Source organism: Hibiscus syriacus, unplaced genomic scaffold, assembly GCF_006381635.1.
Source record: "Hibiscus syriacus cultivar Baekdansim isolate YM2019G1 unplaced genomic scaffold, ASM638163v2 tig00110987_pilon, whole genome shotgun sequence".
Lineage (NCBI taxonomy): Eukaryota > Viridiplantae > Streptophyta > Magnoliopsida > Malvales > Malvaceae > Hibiscus > Hibiscus syriacus.
The window spans coordinates 2,078,077-2,101,760 of record NW_024062941.1 but is presented as its reverse complement, the minus strand read 5'-3'; the positions used below and the strand labels follow the sequence as shown (position 1 = coordinate 2,101,760).

At 34.1% G+C, this 23,684-nt stretch overlaps 1 protein-coding gene across 1 annotated transcript; it reads right to left on the bottom strand.

Moving 5' to 3' along the window:
* Positions 1 to 1,101: 1,101 nt before the first annotated feature.
* On the bottom strand, positions 1,102 to 13,035 carry LOC120148787 (transcription factor MYB15-like). The gene is made up of 3 exons (XM_039161804.1): positions 12,903 to 13,035; positions 12,152 to 12,251; positions 1,102 to 1,576 (listed from the first exon to the last, which is right to left on the bottom strand). The coding sequence occupies exons 1-3, from the start codon at positions 13,033 to 13,035 to the stop codon at positions 1,102 to 1,104; spliced, it is 708 nt and encodes a 235-aa protein (XP_039017735.1).
* Between the last annotated feature and the right edge of the window lie 10,649 nt (positions 13,036 to 23,684).

The following is a 23,684-nucleotide window of genomic DNA, read 5'->3' as shown; positions in this document are numbered from 1 at the left end:
ATATATATCTTATCATATATACTATATAGTATATAAAAAGTAATAAACACCCTTAAGTCCCGGACGAAAATAAGTCTACAATAATTTTAGTTCCTGAGAAATTGCTCATTTAAAGTGTTGTATCTCCTCCATATGTTATGCCTCTGTTATTATTCTTTCACCTATCGAACTTCAAAGCTTCTAAAGTTTCATGTCCTTCGATCAGCTACATATTCTTGACATGACAACTGATAAGCCTAGTTGATCTACCAATTAAGTCTACTATTTGACAGTCATATTTATTTAATATGTCAACTTACAAATAAACATCATCATCTTAGATATAAACTTTTATATAAATCACCATACAAGACACTAGAGAAGGGACTCCCTCTCTCTATTTTTTTCTCTTGTTCATCTTCTCTTTAAACCTATTAAATCACTATCTATGATTCTTCATTTAATAGAAAAAGGACGAATTGTATCAAATCATCACAATTATATTTCTTCCACCAATAATAGATACACCCAATAAATCAAAATTCATACATGAATACTTAAGGTTTTATATTTTAGAACTGATAAACTGAAGATCAAGAATAAATAATAAATAATAAATGTTTACCTATAAATCTCTATCGTGTTAATGTTAGCAAAAAATAATGGGCTTAAAATCAAGTTTCAAAATAAAAACATTAACTATTTATAAATTATCCGAGTTAAGATCTACTTACACAATATAAAACTATTTTAATTTTACGCAGAGTTGGTATCGTTGGATGAGTAAAAATAGACTGTTGAGATTGAATCATTGATTTTTTCATGTGAATATTTTCTCATTTCCTAATGTTAATCTCAACTATCTATTTTCAGTCATCCAACGATTCTAAATCTGTATAAATTTAAAAAGTTCTACACTGTATAATTGATTCTTATCCCTAAATTATTGATGCCCTTTCCCTGTATTTTTCTCAAAACAAAAATAGTTGCATAAATATTAAATTTCGATTTGTAAAACAAGAAATTCTCATTATCATCCTTCTATATAAATTTGTTAGTTTGTGAATCTCTATTTGTTCTAATCCATCCCTATCACTAAGTGTTTCCTTTTGCCTCTTATTTTCATGTCTGCCCACCCACAACCAAAAGGTCTTCACCTCCAGCTTTAACGAACAGGTCGTACCAAAACTCCATTGAATCATCATCATGATTTTGACGACTGATCGAAAACGAAGCAACTTCATCGGAGACCGGTTCGAAGTTTAACGTCGGAGTGTTCGGATTATCGGAGCAGAAACTTTCAGCAATTTCGGGGAAACATTCCCAGGAAACCACCATGTTTTCAGCCTTGATGTCGTCGACTTCCCTATGATCACTGGTGTCTGTAATGGAGGAAACTTCAGATGATGATAATGATGATGGGACCTCGCCACTAAATTGGCTTGTGATGGACGGCTCGGATTTAATCTTGTTTTTGGACTTGACGTTACCTGGTTTGGTCTTGTATTGATTGAGTCTCTTCTTCAAGTGAGTGAGCCATACATTTTTTATCTCGTTGTCTGTTCTTCCTGATAATTTCGCTGCTATTGCTGACCACCTGAGAGTTTTCAAAAACCAAAATTTAGTCTTTCTACTCGTCTGATTTAAAAATTTAGGTCCAATTGACAACAATTTAATTGATTTCCCTTAAAGTTGGACAAGTGGAGGAACTAAATTATTGGATTTAGAAGCTGAATAGGGGGCATAATTAGACCCTGAAAATAGTAGGATAAAGTACACAAATGGTTCCCCAACTATAGGATACTACTTTGTTGAGTCTATCAACTATTAAAAGTTACAAAATGATCTGTTGAGTTAATCGATCGACGTAATAGCCAAGAAGGGGGTGAATTGGAATAAAATATTGGTGGAAGCTTTGACAGAAAATTGAAAAAATTTGCACAGCGATTTAGAGTGGTTCGACTTTCTCAACCAAAGTCTACGTCCACTACCTTAGCTATCCACACTAAGGATTTTCTACAAATTCACTAATTTGTCTTTCTTTTGAGGAAAAAGAGTAACCTTACAACTCCCTCAAGAAATATACCCCAAATTCTTGAGAACACTCTCTCACAAAGAGAAAAATTACAAATTCACAAACTTACAGAAAAACCTCACAAGGTAGATTGTTTGCACAATTCTAAAACAAAGAAAGAACACTCAAGAATAAATACAATTGAGTACAAATGGTGTTCTTTAAAGCAAAATGAATATTGAATGGAAAATAGGCTTGAAATGCTCAAACAATAAGTTTAAGGCTTTCTTTTTGATTCTCTCTCAATTCTTGTTTCTTCTTCTTGATTAATGGCTCCTGATCTTGTTTAAATACACCTAGGATCAGTTCTGAACATTGGGATCAATGGTGAAGTCAATAGAGTCGATGTAGTATGTTTTCCATTTAAAAAATATGATGGGAGCGTAGGTGTATCGGCACACTATCAAAGTGTATTGGTACACTCAGTGTAAAATTCAAATATTTCAACCGTTAGTTGACCAAGTGTATCGATACATCCCAGGTGTATCGGTTCACTAATTACATTCGACGTTTCTCGGAGCCTGGAGTGTATCGGTACATCGATTGTGTATCGGTATACTAATTACATTCGAAATATGGGGTGTATCGATACATCCCTTTGTAAAAATTATTTTTGGCTCGATTATGGTTCGAAATACGTTATTAAAATTGTTTAAAAATATTTTAAGATTTAAACACAATTTTACACTTAAGTAAGAATTAAAAATTGACATTTGAAAAACTTGGAGTAATATATTTGATATTCAAATAATTAAATCGAATATATAATTCAAAATTAAATATAAAATCTTAAAATTCAATAGTACTTTATTTGTTATATCGAAACATCAAAATGTTTTCAACAATCTCCCTCTTTTTTGATATAACAATACATTTAATTTTTGATATAACAATACATTTAAGTAATTTAAAGATTTTCTTCTTGAAAATTATTTTTGAAATCAATTTTGAAAAATTATTCTCCCTTACTTTATTCTCCCCCGTTTTGTTAAATCAAAAAGACTCTATAAAAACATTTAAACAAGGTTTAAAAGAAAATAACCAATTGATTTATATAGATATAGCTTAAGCTGCTAAGATCACAATCAAGAGAATTGTTAGCCATTAGTCCATAAACAATATTCATAAATGTGTAATGGTAATTGGTCATATTTCAACTAAGATGTAAATGATGCAAAATTAATGAAATAATAATAAACATGAAGTCCAAATTAACCATTCAAATATATCTAAACATCAAAAACACACAAATCTAAAACATATCAAAATGATTTAACAATAAGTTCAAATTCAACCTATGAAAACTAAGCAAGAAACGATTTAGTCATCCATTGGTGGGTCGGGAGGAGGGAAATGTGCTCGCATAGCAGCAATATCGAGTGTAAGCGCATTTAGTCTTTCATTCATATTTGGTTATTATCTCTCATCTCCTGTTTAATCTCCAATTGTTGAGCCCCCATAGCGGTTAAATGAGACTCTATGTATGCAAACCTCATATCAAATATCTCCATGAATGAACAAAAATATAGAGGCATTTAATCCTCTTACTGGACCGTCACGTCCTTAGCTAGGTTGATGGGATAGTCGATGTCCCATAGAATTTCTTTAAGCTCTGGATCATCATAAGCAGTCGGTGTCGGAGCAGCTCGTGAAGAGCTAGCACCCGGTGTTTTCTGGGTTAATCGAACCCATTGATCTTTATCCCCATACCATCCCGATTTACGCAAGGTTTTGAAATTTATTTGGCTTTTAAGAGGGATGGATGCATCAAGCTAAACCCTAAGATTGGATTTGATTCATAAATTACTAAGAAGACAACTGTAAACTAAGGTTTCTACATGTTTGGAGGGAACGTTGTTTACGGTTTCAACTAGTTCAGCAAAAATAATCTGTGGCAAGTTTATTTTCTTTTTATTCTGGATACATGTATCCACCAAAGGTCTAGTCCTATAAACGTAGAATATCTACCTCCTCCGGATGGTCTAAACCACCAAGAGATGATTAAATGAAGAAAACGCTTGTGATGAGTTGACAATGTACTTGCACTAGCCTTGTCTCTATAACGGGTAGCTACAATTTCTTTCTCGTTATCTAAACCCTCGTTATCTAAACCAAAGGTGTTAGCGATTGTGCCAGAGTCAATATAAACATATTGACCTAAGAGATAATACTGACACAAACCGTATTGGACTAGAAAATGTGGACGAGTTGGTGATAAACGACATGTTGAAGCTAAAAAAGTTTATCAAATTTCCAAGATTTAAGAGTAGAAATATTTAAATTTCATATCGATCATGGCTTGGATTGAGGGGATACGCTCTTCCCAGATTCTATATGACTCAAATAGGTCAACAAACCTAGTGTAGAGATTTTCCAGATGAACAGGTTCGTTAAAACAAGAATTCAGGATAGTCATTTCGGTTTGTTTGGATTTGGATTGGGAGGTAGAATAGGAGGTCGGTTTGTAGGTTGGTTTGGCCGACTACACGAAGTCCTAGGGCGTTTGGAATAAGACATGGTTAAAATCGGAATGGATAAGGATACCTGCAATTTTAAAACACATGTATGCAACAAAATCAATCTGAAAACTCAATATGAGTCCTCAATATTTAAGGTTCTCTAAAACTAATCCTAAAGGGAATTTTTTGAAAACCATTTTGAAAATTAAGGGGTTGTTTATTTGGCTCTGAATGGAACCATTCAACGTTGAATGTTAAACCATTCAGAATTCAGACTGTTTGTTTCTCACCTTTGAATGATTCAGTGTTGACTGATTCAGCAAAACAGTGATGAATGATTCAACACAGAAGTACATTCTGAATGATTTAGAGCCATTATCAAACAACATGTCACATTCAGAGCTAATTCATACAGAGCCTTTGAATGATTCAGTGCTTAATCATTCTGAAGTAAACAAACAACCCCCTAAGTTTGAAAATCATTATATAGTTTTCAAAACAACATAATTAAATCAAAAACAACAATTTAAAAACGAAATAATTTTTTTTATTTCAAAATTTTAAACAAAATTGAAAGAATTGTTTTTTGATGAAATTAGTTGTAGAATCTAGTTTATAATCAAAATATAAGCAATGCCTGATACTATATCGAACTAGAACTAACTAAAACTAGTCCTATGTTCGAAAACCAATAAAATAGTTTTTAGAAAAGTTACCTTGAAAATTTCATATTTGAGTGGATTTTGTTGTTGATTGCATGAATTTGTTGATGAAAGCAGGATTGGGAGTTGAAAATTTAAAGAATTCTGACTTGATTTTGAAGGTTTTGAGTAATATGGAGATTGAGTATGGAGAGTGAAGAGAACCAGCGGGTGAGTGTTTAGTTTAGGTTTTGAGAAAAAAATGAAGTTTTTAGGGATTTTAAGCCTAAACCCGACGGGTGTATTGATACACTTCAGAGTGTATCAATACATATTCAAGGAATGTATCGGTACACATTCATAGTGTATCGATACATAGCGAGGATGTATCGATACCTAGGTATCGTTACACATTGCACAAAAATGTCAAAATCTGTTTTTAAGCACTTATAATGCTAAATTAATTAGCTCTAGTGGTATTGGCAATTCATATTTCGAAAATTAACTATGTTCAATAAAATCTATCCTTAAAATTTTATTTGAACATATTATTAATTTTCACTAAAGATCATAAACTCCCTCAAACTATTAGCATAGAAACAATTCAAAAATGTTATTTTTATAAGATTTTTTCATTTTTTAAAATTAAAAGTGCTAAAATTATTTTAAACACTAAGTCAAGGTAGGTTTGTTAAACCTAATTATCTCCTAAGTGTCCAAAATCTCTCTTTATCTAAAGGTTTTGTAAAAATTTTAGCTATTTGATGCAAAGTATCTACAAATTCTAGAACTACATCTCCTTTAGTGACATGATCTCTAATGAAATGATGTCTAATTTCAATGTGTTTAGTTCTAGAGTATTGGATGGGATTTTTAGTGAGACAAATAGCACTAGTATTGTCACACTTGATAGGCATGGTACCAACTTCAATTCCATAATCTAAAAGTTGTTATTTCATCCATAAAACTTGTACACAACAACTACCAGCTGAAATTTATTCTACTTCAGTGGTAGATAATGCAACACTATTTTGTTTCTTTGAAAACCATGAATTCATCAGATTTCCTAGAAATTGACAAGTACCGGAGGTGCTTTTCCTATCTATTTTGCATCATCCATAATCCGCATCAGAGAAGGCATGCAAGCTAAAGCTAGAGTCTCTAGTATACCAAAGTCCTAAACTAGGAGTGTCCTTGAGGTATCTAAAGATTCTCTTAATGGCTAGTAGATGTGATTCCTTTGGGTATGATTGAAATCTAGCACATAAGCAAACACTAAACATAATGTCCGGTCTACTTGCGGTTAGATAAAGTAAAGAGCCAATCATTGACCTATACAATTTAACATCTACATATTTACCTCCTTAATCTTTGTCAAGCTTTGTAGATTAGTTCATTGGAGTGGCGTAGGGTTTGACATTTTCCAATCCAAACTTTTTGAGCATATCTTTGATGTACTTTGCTTGATTGATGAAGATATCATCTTTTCTTTGCTTGATTTGGAGCACCAAGAAAAATAAAAGCTCCCCCATCATGCTCATCTCGAATTCACCTTGCATTAGCTTAAAAAATTCTTGGTAAAGAGAATCATTACTGGAACCAAATATTATATCATCAACATAAATTTGAACTACTAATAAATCTTTACCTTTTCGCTTTAAAAACAATGTAGTGTCAACCTTCCCTTTTGAAAAACCTTTTTCTATTAAAAAATTTGACAATCTTTCATATCAAGCTCTAGGAGCTTGTTTTAAACCATATAAAGTTTTTGTCAATTTAGAAACATGATTTAGAAATTATGAATCTTCAAAACCAGGAGGTTGTTCCACATACACTTCTTCTTTTATAAAACCATTTAAAAATGAACTTTTAATATCCATTTGATATAATTTAAATTCATTGAAACATGCAAATGCTAATAACATTCTTATTTCTTCCATCCTAGCTACGGGAGCGTTTGTCTCATCAAAATCTATTCCTTCTTTTTGAGTGTACCCTTGAGCAACAAGTCTAGCCTTGTTTCTCACTATATTACCACTTTCATCAAGCTTATTCCTAAATACCCATGTAGTACCTATAATAGATTTATTACTAAGACTTTCAACTAATGTGCATACTTTGCTTCTCTCAAACTGATTTAATTATTCTTGCAAAGCCATAGTCCAATTTTCATCATTTAATGCTTATTAGATATTCTTAGGCTCTATGCATGAGATAAATACAACATAATTACATACGTTCCTAAGAGAAGATCAAGTAGTTACCCCTTTGGATGGATCACCTATAATTTCACCATCCTTGACATAGTTGTACTCTCTTGGGTAAGTCACTTCCCTTTCTTCAATGGTTGGATTCTCGAGAGCATCGTGAGTTTCCTCATCTTTCACTTATTCCTTTGATGATGGTTCTTCAACATCATGTCTAACGTCATGTGAGTTTACAATACCTACGACATCATCAACACAAGAATCCTTCCTTGGAAGGGGATTATCATCGAAAACAACATGTATAGACTCTTCTATCGCTAAAGTTCTTTAATTAAATACCCTATAAGCTTTAGAATTTAAGGATTATCCCATAACAATTCCTTCATCACTTTTAGCATCAAATTTGCCAAGATTATCTTTACCGTTGTTTAAAATAAAACATTTACATTCAAATGGATGAAAATAGCTAATGTTAGGCTTTTTATTTTTGAAAATTTCATATGGAGTTTTCTTTAAAATAGGCCTAATCATTACTCGATTAATAACATAACAAGTGGTATTTGTGGCTTTCGCCCAAAAATATTTTGACAATTTGTTTCCACAAAGCATGATTCTAGCCATTTCTATTAAAGTTCAATTTTTCCTCTCAACAACTCCATTTTGTTGAGGAGTTCTAGGTGATGAAAAATTATGGCTAATCCCATTTGAATTACAAAAATCATTAAATCCAAGATTTTCAAATTCAATGACATGATCACTCCTAACACTAGTTATGAGTAACCTTATTCGTTTTAGATTACTTTTGAGAATGTGATGAAATTTTCTAATGCTTCATCTTTAGTACTTAAGAATAAAACCCAAGTATATCTAGAATAGTCATCTACCAAGACAAATGCATATTGTTTTCCACCCAAGCTAGTAGTCCTAAATGGCCCAAAAAGATCTATATCGAACAATTGTAATACTCTACTAGTTGATACATCATTAATGGATTTAAAAGAAGTTCTTTTATGTTTTCCTTTAGCACATGCATCACATATTTTATCAATATCAAATTTTAGCTTTGGCAATCCTCTTATTAGATTTCCTTGAATTAGTCTTTGTAAAACACTCATGCTAGTATATCATAGTCTCCTATGCCATAACCAACTATCATGTTCATCATTAGCAACTAGGCATAAGTTAGTCATATTAATGGAATCAAAATGCACCATGTATATGTTTTCTATTCTATGACCAACAAGCATAATCCGATTAGATGCAATGTCAATGACTTTACAACCATAGTTTCAAACAAGACATTGTATCCTTTATCGATAATTGACTAATACTCAATAGATTATGCTTTAACCCATTCATATATAGAACTTTTTCTATTTTTATGGAAGAGGTATTACCTATAATACATATACCTTCAATGTAACCTTTGGAGTTATCACCAAAGGTTACCACTCCTCCATTTTTGTCGTTAAGCTCTATAAACCGGATCTTGTCTCCGGTCATGTGTCTCGAGCATTCACTATCAAGGAACCATGAATTTGAACTTGTATTTTGTGCCTTGTAGCAATGTTTCCTTTTACTACAAACATAGATTAATTTTTTTATTTTTGGTACTCAAATTCTTTTGGGTCCATATTCATTAGTCCCTAAAATTCTAGTCCCCTTGGGTATCCATTTGTGTAGGATATCCTTATCTTTAGTAGTAATGAGTTCTTTAGGGACCCATATACTTCTAATGATTTTACCATTAGAGGTTCTTCGGGGACCTCTATGATTTTAGTTTTTAAAATTCTTTCTAATATAGTTGGATTTTGAATTTTCTCATTTTTCAAAATGTTTTGGTCCAACTCTATTGAAAGAATCTTTTAGATCATCAAGTTCCTTTTGATGATCATCGTTGACTCTTGCAAGTAAATTATGCAAATCAGAATTTTTCTTTTCAAAATCTTCGATTTTAATTTGCAATTATTTAATTTTACTTTCAAGATCATTATTGGTCTTGGATATGAGATTATTTTCATTTTTCAACTTTGAAATATCCTTCTTGTATTTTGTAAATAATTTCTCATAATCCAATGCCAACCCATTATTTTCCTCTAATAACTCATCAAAAGAATAATCTTCTAAATCAAATGAGTTAGAGGTTACCTGAGAATCTTCTCCGGTGACCATTAAGCACAGGTTCACAACTTCTTGTTCCTCTTTATTGGGTGATTCGTCATCGCTCCAAGTAGCCATGTGTTCCTTGTGCTTCTTCTTTGATTGACCCTTCTTCTTTAATTGTGGGCAATCTTATTTGACATGCCTGGGCTTTTTGCATTCATAGCAAATGATTGGGTCCTTCTCCTTTGGTTCATTTTGAAGCCTTCATTTCGTTTGAATTTTCTTCCTCTGTTGGGCTTCATTAATTTTCTGAACCGTTTGGCAAATAATGCCATTTTCTCGTCATCGTCATCTTCATCAGAACCACTCTCATCTTTTGTAGATTTGAGAGCAACTCCAAAGTTCTTCCTTTTTTTTTCATCTCCTTCTTTGTCTCGTCCTTCTTTTCGAGGCCTACCTCTTGAATCATCATTTCATGAGTGAAGAGAGAACCAATTAGCTCATCGAGGGTTAAAAACTTTAAGTTTTTAGCCTTGATAATCAACGTCTTCTTCGATTGCCAAGCTTTTGGAAGAGAATAAATTATCTTCCTTAAAAGCTTCTCGTTTGTAATGATCTCTCAATATGATTTGAGACCATTGACAATCACGAAAAATCTATCTGTCATAGCTTTGATGTCTTCATCCTGTTTCATCATGAAATTTTCATAGTTATGAGTAAGAAGACTTATTTTAGATTTTTTACCTCGTTGGTGCCTTCATGAGTGACTTGTAGTTTATCCCATATCTCCTTGGCAGTTGTACAAGATGAAACTCTCCCGTATTCATCTGGTCCAAGAGCACAAAATAGAATATGGATAGCTTTTGAGTTAAGCTGGAACATTCCCATGTCTTCTTCACTCCACATATTTGGGTCTGTGGACGGTTCGGTGTATCCGTTCACCACGATTTTTCATGCTCCCATGTCACTAGCTTTAATGAAGTATCTCATTCTATTCTTCCAATAATCATAATTAGCTCCATTGAAGAAAGTAGGCTTGTTGACAAGCTGAGAATCAAGAACGAAGTCGAAGTTTGAAGTGGAGGCCATTGATGACTTGATTATTGATATTACTCTTCCCGAATCGACTCAAGAAGTGGTAAAACCTTCAAATGAGTGTGGCTTTGATACCAATTGTTGAGTTAATTGATCGACGTAATTACTAAGAGGGGGTGAATTGACAATAAAAATTTTGGTGGAAGCTTTGAAGAAAATTGAAAATATTTGCACATCGATTTAGAGTGGTTCGACTTTCTCAACCAAAGTCTACGTCCATTGCCTTAGCTATCCACACTAAGTATTTTCCACAAATTCACTAATTTGTCTTTCTTTTGAGTACAAAGAGTAACCTTACAACTCCCTCAAGAATTATACCCCAAATTCTTGAGAACAAACTCTCTCAAAGAGAAAAATTACAAATTCGCAAACTTACAGAAAAACCTCGCAAGGTAGATTGTTTGCACAATTCTTGAATAAAGAAAGAACACTCAAGAATGAATACAATTGAGCACAAATGGTTTTCTTGAAAGCAAAAATGAATATTGAATGGAAAATAGGCTTGAAATGCTCAAACAATAAGTTTAAGGATTTCTCTTTGATTCTCTCTCAATTCTTGTTTCTTTTTATTGATTAATGGCTCTGAGCTTGTTTAAATACACCTACGATCAATTCTAAACATTGGGATCATTGGTGAAGTCAATAGAGTCGATGTAGTATGTTTTCCATTTAAAAAATATGATGGGAGCGTAGGTGTATCGGTACACTATCAAAGTGTATCGGTACACTCAGTGTAAAATTCAAATATTTCAACCGTTAGTTCACCAAGTGTATCGATACATCCTAGGTGTATCCGTACACTAATTACATTCGATGTTTCTCGGAGCCTGGAGTGTATCGGTACATCAACTGTGTATCGGTACACTAATTACATTCGAAATATGGGGTGTATCGGTACATCCTTTTGTAAATATTATTTTTGCCTCGATTATGGTTCGAAATACCTTGTCAAAATTGTTTAAAAAGTATTTTAAGATTAAAACACAATTTTACACTTAAGAAAGGATTAAAATTGACATTTGAAAAACTTGGAGTAATATATTTGATATTCGAATAATTAAATCGAATATATAATTCAAAATTAAATATAAAATCTTAAAATTCAATAGTACTTTATTTGTTATATCGAAATATCAAAATGTTGTGAACATGATCTCTCGACTATATGACGTTGAGTCTCTCGACTATTAAAAGTTTCAAAATGGTAACCTAACTATCAATTATGTTCCAAACTCGTCCTTTTTCATTAAAAATTATCGGTCGTCTAAGCTGGGCGTTAACATGCTAACTGAGATATAATAGTCGTTAGAGATTATGAGATTATATTTTATCGTATCTCAGTCAACAGGTTAAAATCCAACTTAGACTACCGATAATTTTTTAATGAAAAAGAATGAGTCTGGAACATAATGAATAGTCGGGTGATCATTTTGTAACTTTTAATAGTCGAAGGACTCAACAAAGCAATGCCCTATAATCTAAAGACCATTTGCTAATTTTTAATAGTATGAGGACTCAATATAATAGTATTCTATAGTAAGGAGACCATTTGTGTACTTTACGCAAATTATTAACATTTTTATTTAGACATACATATTCCCTAACATTTCATGCAGTTTAATGATGGTTTCCTCCTCTTCCAAAGTGAAGTTTATCCATCGTAATCTGCAACTCTTCCCGCATCTTAGAAGACCTATAAAAACGAGTTGAATCAAAATCATCAAATAAACCCTAATAAAAGTGTTGCAAAACTCTTCCAAGAAAGCTAGTTTATGAATTAGGGGTTTAAATTATGGTTTAGGTTGTGTTACATTTATCATGATTACTAATATAATAGATACTATTATGATTATTGTGAGTATCGTAGTTGGACAATAACGGTCTCAGACGATACTGTTATCGTTATATAACAACCTCTATTCTAATAGCGGACTGTTATTTAAATCGCGGTTATGAACAACGGTGGAACACAATGGATACTAGTGGGGCCATGCCCCCAAAGTTTGAAAATTATACTTTATATCTTTAAATTTTAAAAATATTTAGTTGGTCCCCTATAAAATTTTTAGAAATTCATATTAGTCTTTAAATTTTTTTAATATTCTTAATTAAAGACCTCCCATAATTTTTAAAAGTTCTTTTTAAGCCTCTCAAAATTTCAAAAATTTTAGTTAGACCCAAATTTTTTTCTTTTGAAAAAAATGTAAACCAAACCTTTCAAAATATTTGAAAATTTTAATGTAAATTTCAATTTTTTAAAAAAGTTTTAAGTTGATCCTCCCAAACTCTTTCACCAAGTTTCATCACTCGTTATGAACTAAAGAAGAAAGGAAAGGAAAATAACCAGCTTGTTTGGGTAAGGCTGGCCAATTTTCATGGTCATGTTTTTGAATAAAAGTGAATAAAATGTGGTCTTCTTCGGGAGTCCATGGACCTTTTTTAGTTCGCATCGTATCACAGCAAGGAGCTCTCCCCATTTCTGTAGATTAACCTCTGCAACTCTTTGTTTCTTCAGTGAAGCCTTCAACTTAAGATTTCCTCGGCCTCTCGTTGTGGGATATTTATATTCACAGAATTGCTTGGAAAGGTCAATATTCAAACAATTAGAGGTGGGAAATTTCCAGGAAAAAGCATTGTTTTGCATGATATATTCTCTCTCACAGCAAAATTCCAAAAAAAAATGTGTGTACAGTATATATATATTATATTAGCAAAAGTTTCAACAATTACTTAATGTATAAAGTACATAAAATAAATAGTCTCCGACTATAAGATATTACTTTGCTAAGTCCCTAACTAGTAAAAGTTATAAAATGATCCCCCTACTATATAAAGTTACTTTGTTGAGTCCCTCGACTATTAAAAGTTACAAAATGGTCACTTTACTATTCATTATGTTTCAAACTTGTCATTTTCCGTTAAAAACTAATGATCGTTTGACATGGACGATAATATTCTGACTGAGATATGAAAGTTGTGTGAGAATATGATATCAGATTTTATCATATCTCAGTCAGTATGTTAACATCTAGCTCAATCTGTCGTTAATTTTTTAACAGAAAATGATGAGTTTGGAACATAATGAATAGTCGAGTAACCATTTTGTAACTTTTAATAGTCGAGAGACTCAACAAAACAACTTTCCATAGTTAAGGGATCATTTTGTAACTTTACCCTTACTTGATAGATTTCTCAATTTATCGTGTAATTGAAGAACGCAAGTGCATTCGTCTGGACAAAAGTTTCAGGTATATATCCAATAAACATGATTGTTTTTTAATTAAACAAGAATTAATCGGACGCCAGAATATGACGTTTTCTAAAAGGAAAAGAAAATGAAGCAGCCAATGTTAAAAAGTGAGCTTTGAAAATGACATTTCATTGTTGGGTTCTATATATTGTTTTCAACTATGCAAAGAGAGAGTACTTTGATGTTCACATGAATTGCTTTTGTTATTTAACGTTTTGAATAAAATTGGTCAATTTGAGAAAATTACAAAAACGACAGACTGTTTCTTAAAACGCACGTGGATTGATCCTTGAATAGTCTGAAATTGAGGACATGCTCATTGGGGACATCGTTTAGTTCTATGAGACTATGAAGTTTTGGATTTGTGAAAATAATTTCACCTGAACGTTAATGATGAGTTTGTAAAGGTAATATACGATACCTCCTTTTAATTTAAATGAATAGTCGCAATTTGTTATATTGTCGCCGAGTAAAAATTTCGAGAGAGGAAACAGAAAAAAGAAGAATAATTTGAATCGCTCCTCTTGTCTAGCTAGAGTTTATACAATTTGTTATATTGATGCCGAGTAAAAGTTTCGAGAGAGGAAAAAGAAAAAAAAGAAGAATTTGAATCTCTCCACTTGTCTTGCTAGGGTTTATACTTGACTTAATGTGTGTCTTGATGTCATACATAGGATCACGATTAATATCCATAAACTTCACAAAATTAAAAAAAAATGCGACATCTGATTAATTTGTTTTTATAAAAGTTTGAGGTCTCATTAAAAACTTCTCTTATACCTATCGATAAAGAAGAATCGATAGTAGCTGAAGGAAGAAAAGAGTACCTCATATATTTATTAATTCTATTAAGTTCTAATATAAACAATTAAACATAAGAGCAAATATAGCAAGTAAACTTAAAACAGAAAAACATGTGCACTAATTTAATCAATCCCACGCTTAGCCAAAGAATCCGCCAAAGTGTTCCCGCTTCGGCCAATCCAGCAAACAATCATTGATCTATCCATAACCAACGACGCGATATTATTCAACATGGAGCTAAAAGGAGCAAGATATTCGACCATAGCAACAATTCATTCCACCGCTCTTTTACAATAACTCACCAATATCAACCTATATTTACTGCTGAAACCGGAAGAGAAGAACATTTTTAAACCAAAATAAATTGCCTTCAATTCAGCTAGAATCGGGCGACCTCCAATTAACAGATTTGATTCTAATAAATCTCTTTGGTTAACTGATAATCTTGCCAAGAAGTGATAGTTGTTCGGAGGGTATGAAGCTTCGGATACTTTGGTTTGCGGAGTAATGCATCTGGAAGTTCCATTATGCGAGAGTCTCGTAACATGCAAAGGATTAACTCTGGAGGTACAAAACTTGTCTCCTTGTGTTGAAGAGTCAGGTAAAGAAAGCGAAAGAACACAAGAATTTAACGAGGTTCAGTAATGTGCTTACGTCCTCGGTGCCTAGGCGGCACTAGAAGTTTTATTCAATGTCACATAAGTTTAGGTTACATCTTATTTATAATAAATAAACCCTGGTATATCTTTACAAAAATAACCATGTACCGTACCGCAGGGCCTGCGCCCACACCCCCAACCCACATAATCGTAACCCCACTACGAGACTTTCTTTGTAAGGACAGACGATGTTCGCTGCATTTGCTTCGCTCACTCTGCTCCATCCTCTTTCCTCTTTACCGGTATATTTATAAGTCATACCTTACAAATCTCCACCTTGGCGAATATCTTGCCCCTTAGGAAACATTCAATGTGGGTTGGGTTACCTTACTTCTTTAACAACTCGAAACATTCAACAATTCCAAGCAATGCTTGAACTTGTCTGTCGTAACTGGCTTGGTGAACATATCAACAGCATTATCATCAGTATGTACCTTCTGAAACAAAATCTCTCCAGATGCAACCAACTCTTTGATCTTGTGAAACCTTACATCAATATGCTTAGTTCTAGCATGATATACCTGATTCTTAGCCAAGTGAATAGTACTTTGATTGTCGCAAAGCAACTGAACTCCACCTTGCTGAACACCCAACTCCTTCACTAAACCAGTAAGCCATAAAGCTTCTTTTGCAGCTTCAGCCGCTGCCATGTATTCAGCTTCAGTTGTAGATAGTTCCACAACAGATTGAACAGTAGACTTCCAACAAATAGGCCCTCCACCAAGAGTAAAGACCCTATCGTAGATCTTCTATTATCCAAGTCACCTGCATAGTCTGAATCCACATCTCCTAAAACCAAAGGATTATCCCCCTGACTACCAAAAACAATTTCATGTCCCATAATACCCTTTAAGTACTGAAAGATCCACTTGACTGCTTCCCAATGTTGCTTACCAGGTTTAGACATGTACTTACAAACTTGACTAACAACATGAGCTAAATCAGGACGAGTACATACCATTGCATACATCAAGCAGCGACCAACATTAGAATATGGAACCTTTTCCATATCTTCAGCTTCCTTATCTGTCTTAGGGCACTGTTATGATGAGAGCTTAAAATGATTCGCCAATGGAGTGCTAACTAGTTTTGCGCTGCTCATCGCAAACTTTTCTAGCATTTTCTCAACATAACCCCGTTTAGATAGCCACAGTTTCCTTGAGTCTCTGTCCCTGCAAATTTCCATTCTAAGAATTTTTTTTGCAGCACTTAAATCTTTCCTATCAAATTCCTGACTCAATAAAGTTTTCAAACTGATAACATCATCCATGTTCTTCGCAACAATTAACATATTATCAACATACAATAACAGAAAAATAAAAGAACCATCATCAAGGCTCTTAGCAAAGACACAAGAATCATACTCACATAACGTGTAGCCAATCTTGATCATATAGGAGTCAAACCTTTTGTATCATTATCTCGGAGACTGCTTCAACCCGTACAAAGATTTCTTCAATCTACAAACTAAATGCTCATTTCCATGTTGAGTGAAACCTTCAGGCTACCACATGTAGATCTGCTCCTCTAAATCATCATGCAAAAAAGCAGTTTTTACATCCATCTGCTCTAAATGCAAATCCCAACTAGCCACCAATGCAAGTACTATTCAGATTGAAGTGTGCTTGACCACATGAGAGAAATTTTCAACATAATCAACTCCTTTCTGCCGTGAAAAACCCTTTGCTACCAAACGAGCCTTGAACTTTCCCCCCTCTTTTTCTGTTACTGTTGGTTTCTTCTTATACACCCATTTGCAACCAATCGGCTTCTTACCCTCAGGAAGGCGTACTAACTCCCATATGCAATTGTGATTCAAAGACTCCATCTCCTCAACCATGACAGCCATCCACTTGTCGTTTTCCTGACTAGTAACAGTATCCTGAAAAGTAACCGGATCATCACTGCTAACAGTAAGTGCAAAAGAGACCAAGTCTTCAAAACCCAATCTGTTCGAAGGCTTTATATTCATCCGTCTCACCCTGTCTCTGGTGAGAATATAATCCTGCAAATCATCCGTAGCAGAACCACCAAAATTCAGTTGAGAAGTTTCTATTTTCTCAACTGGAAACTGCTCGAAATCTACCATTGTCGTGTCTTTCTTCTGTTGTAACATGGGTTGTTCATCAAAAACAACATCTCTACTTATCACAATTTTCTTCGCGACTAGATCCCAGAACTTGAATCCTTTGAAACCTTTCTTGTAACCCAGAAAAATGCACTCCTTCAATTTTGCATCAAGTTTGGATCTCTCATCAGCAGGTACATGCACATAAGCAGGACAACCAAAAATCTATAAGTAATCAAAAGTAACATCAAGACCAGTCCATACCTCTTCTGCAACTTTCCCAGCTAGTGATGCCCTTGGTGATCTATTGATAAGATAACACGCCATGTTAATAGCCTTAACCCAGAAGTGTTTGGGAAGCCCTGTATTCAACCGCAAACATCTGGCTCTTTCATTTAATGACTTGTTCATCCGTTTCGTAACACCATTCTGATGTGGTGTCTTACGCACTGTAAAATGCCTCTTAATCCCATGCTCCTTTTCAGAAGTGTAGAAACTGTTAATCTGTGTACTCCATACCATTTTCAAACCGCAAACACTTGATTTTTCATCCTGTTTGGTTTTCTACCTCTGCTTTCCACAGCTTGAACTTCTTAAAAACGTCAGACTTCTGTTTCAAAAAATACACCCAAACTTTCCGTGAAAAATCGTCAATAAAAGTAACATAATACCTAGATCCACCCAGAGACGATGCCATGGAAGGCCCCCATACATCAAAATTCACGTAATCAATAATCACTTCAGTTGTGTGCTTCCCAGTCTTAAAACGAACTTTAGTCTGTTTACCAAGAACACAATACTTGCAAAAATCGAGCTTACAGCTTTTAACTCCATGCAACATATTTGTTTTATGTAATTCAACCATACCACGTTCATTAAGATGAGCAAGATACATATGCCATAATTTGGTAGTATCATCACAAGACTTAACAGAATGAACTCCACCTACAACGATACTCCCTGACAATCTGTAAATATTCCCTGTAGTCATCTTTCCTTTTATCACAGTCAAAGCTCCTTTAACAAGCCGAATGGTTTCCTTATCCTCATCAACCTTAGGGATAAAACAGTCTTGTGCAAAGTACCCAAAGAAATCAAATTCTTCTTCAAATCTGGGATATGCCGAACACCACTCAACGTTCGAACAGAACCATCATACATCTTAATTTTGACATCACCAAAACCAACAATATTGGAACATCGATCATCACCCAAATAAACAGAACCAGAATTAACCGACCTGTATGTCAAAAACCATTCCTTATTTGGCGTGATGTGATAAGAACATCCAGAATCAAGAATCCAAACATCCGTCAATTGAGTCGTTGAAATAGAGAGCATATCACCCTCACTGCAATTAGAATTGCCATCCTCAACCACATTCACAGTCTTCTTTTTCAACTTCGGACAGTCTCGCTTCATATGTTCCACCTCCTTGCACTTGTAAGAGGTGAATTGTCTTCTAATCCCTAGATTTGGATCTGAAATTTCGCTTCCCAGACCCTGCCTTCTTTGGCTTCCGTCCACGGTCTCGATTACCCTTGACATATAAGCTATCAGCTTGAGAGGTTTCCCCTGCATTCTGCTTCCGCTGGTTGTGAGCCAACAAGGTTGCAGTAATCTCCTCAACTTTGATAGTCTCTTTCCCATATGTAAGAGTAGTCACCATGTGATCGTAAGAGGGAGGCAACGAACACAACAGAATCATCGCTTTGTCTTCATCCTCAATTTTCACATCAAGCCGAGCCAAATCAAAAATGATTTGATTGAAGAAATTCACGTGTTGAGCCAAATCATGATCGTCCTGCATCTTCAGCCCATACAGTCGCTGCTTTAGATACAATTTAGTCGTTAAGGATTTGTACATAAACTGACTTTTCAACTTCTTCCAAATTTCATATGGAGACGACAGATGCATGACGTGATACATGACCTCGTCCGCCAAACATAATCGTATGGTTCCTGCCGCTCGCTGTTGTAATTCTTCCCAATCTTCCTCCTCCATCGATGCTGGCTTTGTAGGTCGCAAAGCCTTCAGGATCCCTTGCTGCGCCAACAGATCCTTCACCCTTGTTTTCCATAATCCAAAGTTACCCTGACCATCAAATTTCAAAACTTCGAATTTTGCTCCTGACATCTGATACCAATTGTTGAAGAGTCGAGTAAAGAAAACGAAAGAACACAAGAATTTAATGAGGTTCAACAATGTGCTTACGTCCTCGGTGCCTAGACAACGCTAGAAGTTTTATTCAATGTCACATAGGTTTAGGTTACATTTTTATTTATAATAAATAAACTCTGGTACATCTTTACAAAAAATAACCCTGTACTATACCGTGGGGGCTGCACCCCACACCCCAACCCACATAATCGTAACCCCACTACAAGGCTTTCTTTGTAAGGATAGATGGTGTTCGCTTTGCTCACTCTGCTCCATCCTCTGTCCTCTGTACCGGTATATTTATGAGCATACCTTACACCTTGGTCGAGAGAATGTCCTAAAGTTGCTTGTTTGATCCAAGACATCCACATAGAGACTTTTTGTATTTATTTGTCTTGCATGTAATTTGGCAAATCAATGGAAGTGGACATCTCAACGCTTAATCATTTTGTAGAGTATCTCAATCTATAAGTCCACTCTTTAGCATCCGTAAATCAGTTTTACGAGATTATGCGGATAACTTTGAGCAATCTAAAAGACATGCAAAGTTGTTTCGATATTTATACCAGTGATTTAAATAGAGTTCGCGGCCGCGTGCATTGCGTTTATCGCGGTTGTGGATATAATGGATGCTATCGCGGTCACCGCGTGTGTCGTGGTCGTGAATTTTTTTAAAATTTTACACAACTTATCCTAAAACATAATAATTTAACACAATTTTATTTAATCTACAATTAAATATAATTAAAATAAAAGTGTGAAATTTAAATAAATTTAAAGAACATAAAATGACTAAATTAAATAAAACTAAACAACTAAACATGAAAATTAAGGACTAAATTAGATATTTGGAAAACTAAAAGACATCAAATTTATAATTACCCCAATAATTATTATAAAATTTTCTTATATTTTCTTTTCCTTTTTATTCCTTTCTCCCAAAAACTCTCTTCATTCTCTAAAATATCCCAGAAAACCATTATAATTTAACACAATTTATTTAATCTACAATAATATATTAAAATAAAAGTGTGAAATTTAAATAAATTTAAAGAACATAAAATGACTAAATTAAATAAACTAAACAACTAAACATGAAAATTAAGGACTAAATTAGATATTTGGAAACTAAAAGACATCAAATTATAATTACCCCATAATATTATAAATTTTCTTATATTTTCTTTTCCTTTTTATTCCTTTCTCCCAAAAACTCTCTTCATTCTCTAAAATATCCCAGAAAACCATTTTCACCGTCGACCGTCACAACAATCACCATGTTGGACGTTTCTGACCACCGTATTAAATTTAAAATACAAAAATAGATTCTCTTTGGTCTCCTAAGTACAAATCCAGCCTTGGTATCAACGACAAACATCTCAAATTTCCAAATCAGCCGTAAATCTTTCGGGTTCTTCATTCTTGCCCTCCGAACTCCATCGTTCATTGTCGGATCTAGCCCCTTTTCATATATGTTGGCCATTTCACCGAATGAAAACTCCCCACTATTAGGATAAGCTGTTCATTGGTTTGATCACCCAGAAATGGCAAGGACCGGAGGTAAGCCTTCTTTTCTTCAATTTCTTCCTTTTTTTCATTGTCTTTTTATCTTTAATTTTGTTTTTGACCGTGCTTCTTTTTCTTCTTGTTACAAATTTGGTTTTAGGGTATGAGTGACAATTAAGGTTTCTTTTTATTCTTTAATTTTCTCTTCCTTATTTTAAGTTTAGGATTTTGATTCTTAAACGCTTCATGCTTTTTGTCCTTCATTTCTTCTCTCACTGATCTCTCTTTATTTTTATTTTTTTTTGTTTCACTATAGCAGTCGAAAACAGTAATAGTGTCTCGTTATCGGTTCTATTCACCGTAACCCGTTAAATTACAGGCGCAACAGGCCGCTATTGTTGTGAATCCGCCACCCACCACTAATTTTATTAATCTCGGTTTAACGGTGGCACTACCGCTAAATAGCGCCCGCGATAGAGTTTTCAATCCGCTATTTGAATCCTTGATTTATACGTACGTTATGCAGAGGATTCTCAATGATATGATTTGATTTGACTAATCGTGTTATCTTTAATTTTTGTAAAAAAAAATGAAGTAGGCATTTGTTATCAGGCAAAGTAATCTCTTGGCAGGATTCTCCATGCTTATTGCGATATCTTATTTTGCCAGAGTTATATCAGGTATAGTTATCTTCAGACCTATGTACATTTCAATATAAAAGAATCTTAATGCTTTTGGGGACTATTTCGCTGAAGTTGTATCAGGTGGTGTTATCTTCACACTCATTTACATTTCTCTGCGGAAGATTTTCAACGCTTTTGGTAATTATTTTGCTTGAGTTGTATCAGGTGCAGTTTTCGTTAGATCCTTGTACATTTCACTATAAATGATTCTCAATGCTTTTGGGAATTATTTTCACATTTTAAGAAGGTCAAGGTCAAGGACAAGTTTCCTTCGTTCATAGGAGACAACTCGACACCTTTAGAGAAATTTGATTGATGGGTAGAAGCTGCTTTGTCTTGGTAGAAACAATGGGAAGATTACTACCCCTTTGCTAAAGTAAAGGCATCTCAACACTCGTAATAGCAACAAAAGATTCATATTGCTTTGCAAAGGCATTTCAAAACTATTTAGGTTGTCCATTGAGTTGTGATAACTAGAGTTTGAGGTTAACTCTTCCCCACTAAAAAATTGTGAACTATGTCAAGACATGTCTATACTTTCGGCTGGAGGCATCTCGATGTTCTATTAGTGGAAATAGAGATATTCTTATTGACAAAATGAAGACATCTTACTCTTTTGGTCGATAATAATAAATTATAAAGGAATGGAGGTATCTCGATTCTCTCGACCGGTAGAGTAGGTAACCCATCAGTACAATTAAAAATTTAATATTCATATAGATAACTAGTATTATATATAGTTCATAATATATTTTTTCTTGATAAAATCGTTGAGTGATTTTTTTAGTAAAAGAGAACATTATTTTTTAGAGGATTCAAGTTCGAACAGTTATATATGTATAATGAGTACACGTATCAATGATTAAGAAAGATTTTGAATAAATATTAGTTTATAATCACCCCAAATTATTAAAAAGAACCCCTATTTAATTTTTAATCACATATATTTTTTTTTGAAATAGCCTAAGATGATTATAAGATAGTATCTATGTGGATGATAGTCATTTATTTGCTTAGGCTTCTAGTGTTGGTTGCGAGGTGGATCGTTTTCCATCGAAGTATCTTGGCCTACTCTTAGGATCGCCCCGAAATTCAGGCGAGATTTGGAAGCCTGTAATTGAGAAAATTCAGAATAGGCTGAGCAGTTGGAAGGCCGGGTTGCTATCGTTTGGGGGTCGAATTACTTTAGCCAAGTCAGCTATAGCCAATATGCCTGTTTATTTTCTTTCCATGTTTCAGATGCCTTCAGGGGTTGCATCTAAACTGAACAGGCTGGTCTCTAATTTCCTTTGGGGGTTCAGGTCAAGCAGGGCTATTCATTGGGTGAAATGGGAAATGGTATGCAAGATGAAGGACTTTGGCAGTTTGGGGTTATGTAATTGGAGAATTATAAATCGATCATTGCTCAACAATGGATTTGGAGATATGGAAGCGAACACAATAGTAGTCTGTGGCGTAAAGTCATTAATGTCAAGTATGGTTACGAAAGTAATTCTTTGGTTCGGAAAACTCTTCATCCGAGGAAATATTCGTGGCAATGGAGAAGTATTTCTCGTCCATTCGCCGATAGGGGTGATATGTTTAGAGAGAATTTATTGTGTATAGTGGGAAACGGAAACCTTGTTGATTTTTTGGAGGACCGGTGGACTGAAGTCATATCAATTAAATCATCCTTCCCTCGGATTTTTAGTATTGCTATGAAAGAAAAGGGAAAGTGTGCGAGTTCGGCGAAGTAATTAATGGCTGTTGGTTTGGAATATTAGTGTAAGGAGAAGGTTGTTTGAATGGGAATCTGGAATTTGGCAGGATTTCATGAATGTCATTAATCGAGCAGTGCAGATCATCTATAGTGAAGACCGTTTGGTATGGCGTGGTGGGGCTTACACTCCTAAGTTATATTGCTCGTCTGTTTCTTCCGTAGGAGCTTTTAAAGATCCTGTATGGTCGATTGTTTGGCGCAATATTCTTCCACCTAAGGTTGAAGCCTTCATTTGG

Excerpts from the sequence above, each read along its gene's own strand:
- LOC120148787 (XM_039161804.1), bottom strand. The coding sequence starts at position 13,035 with ATGGGGAGAGCTCCTTGCTGTGATACGATGCGAACTAAAAAAGGTCCA. Across the intron at positions 12,252-12,902 it reads AGCCTTACCCAAACAAGCTG|GTCTTCTAAGATGCGGGAAG; the intron begins GTTATTTTCCTT and ends TCGTTTTTATAG. Across the intron at positions 1,577-12,151 it reads CATGAAATGTTAGGGAATAT|GTGGTCAGCAATAGCAGCGA; the intron begins GTATGTCTAAAT and ends GAAAACTCTCAG.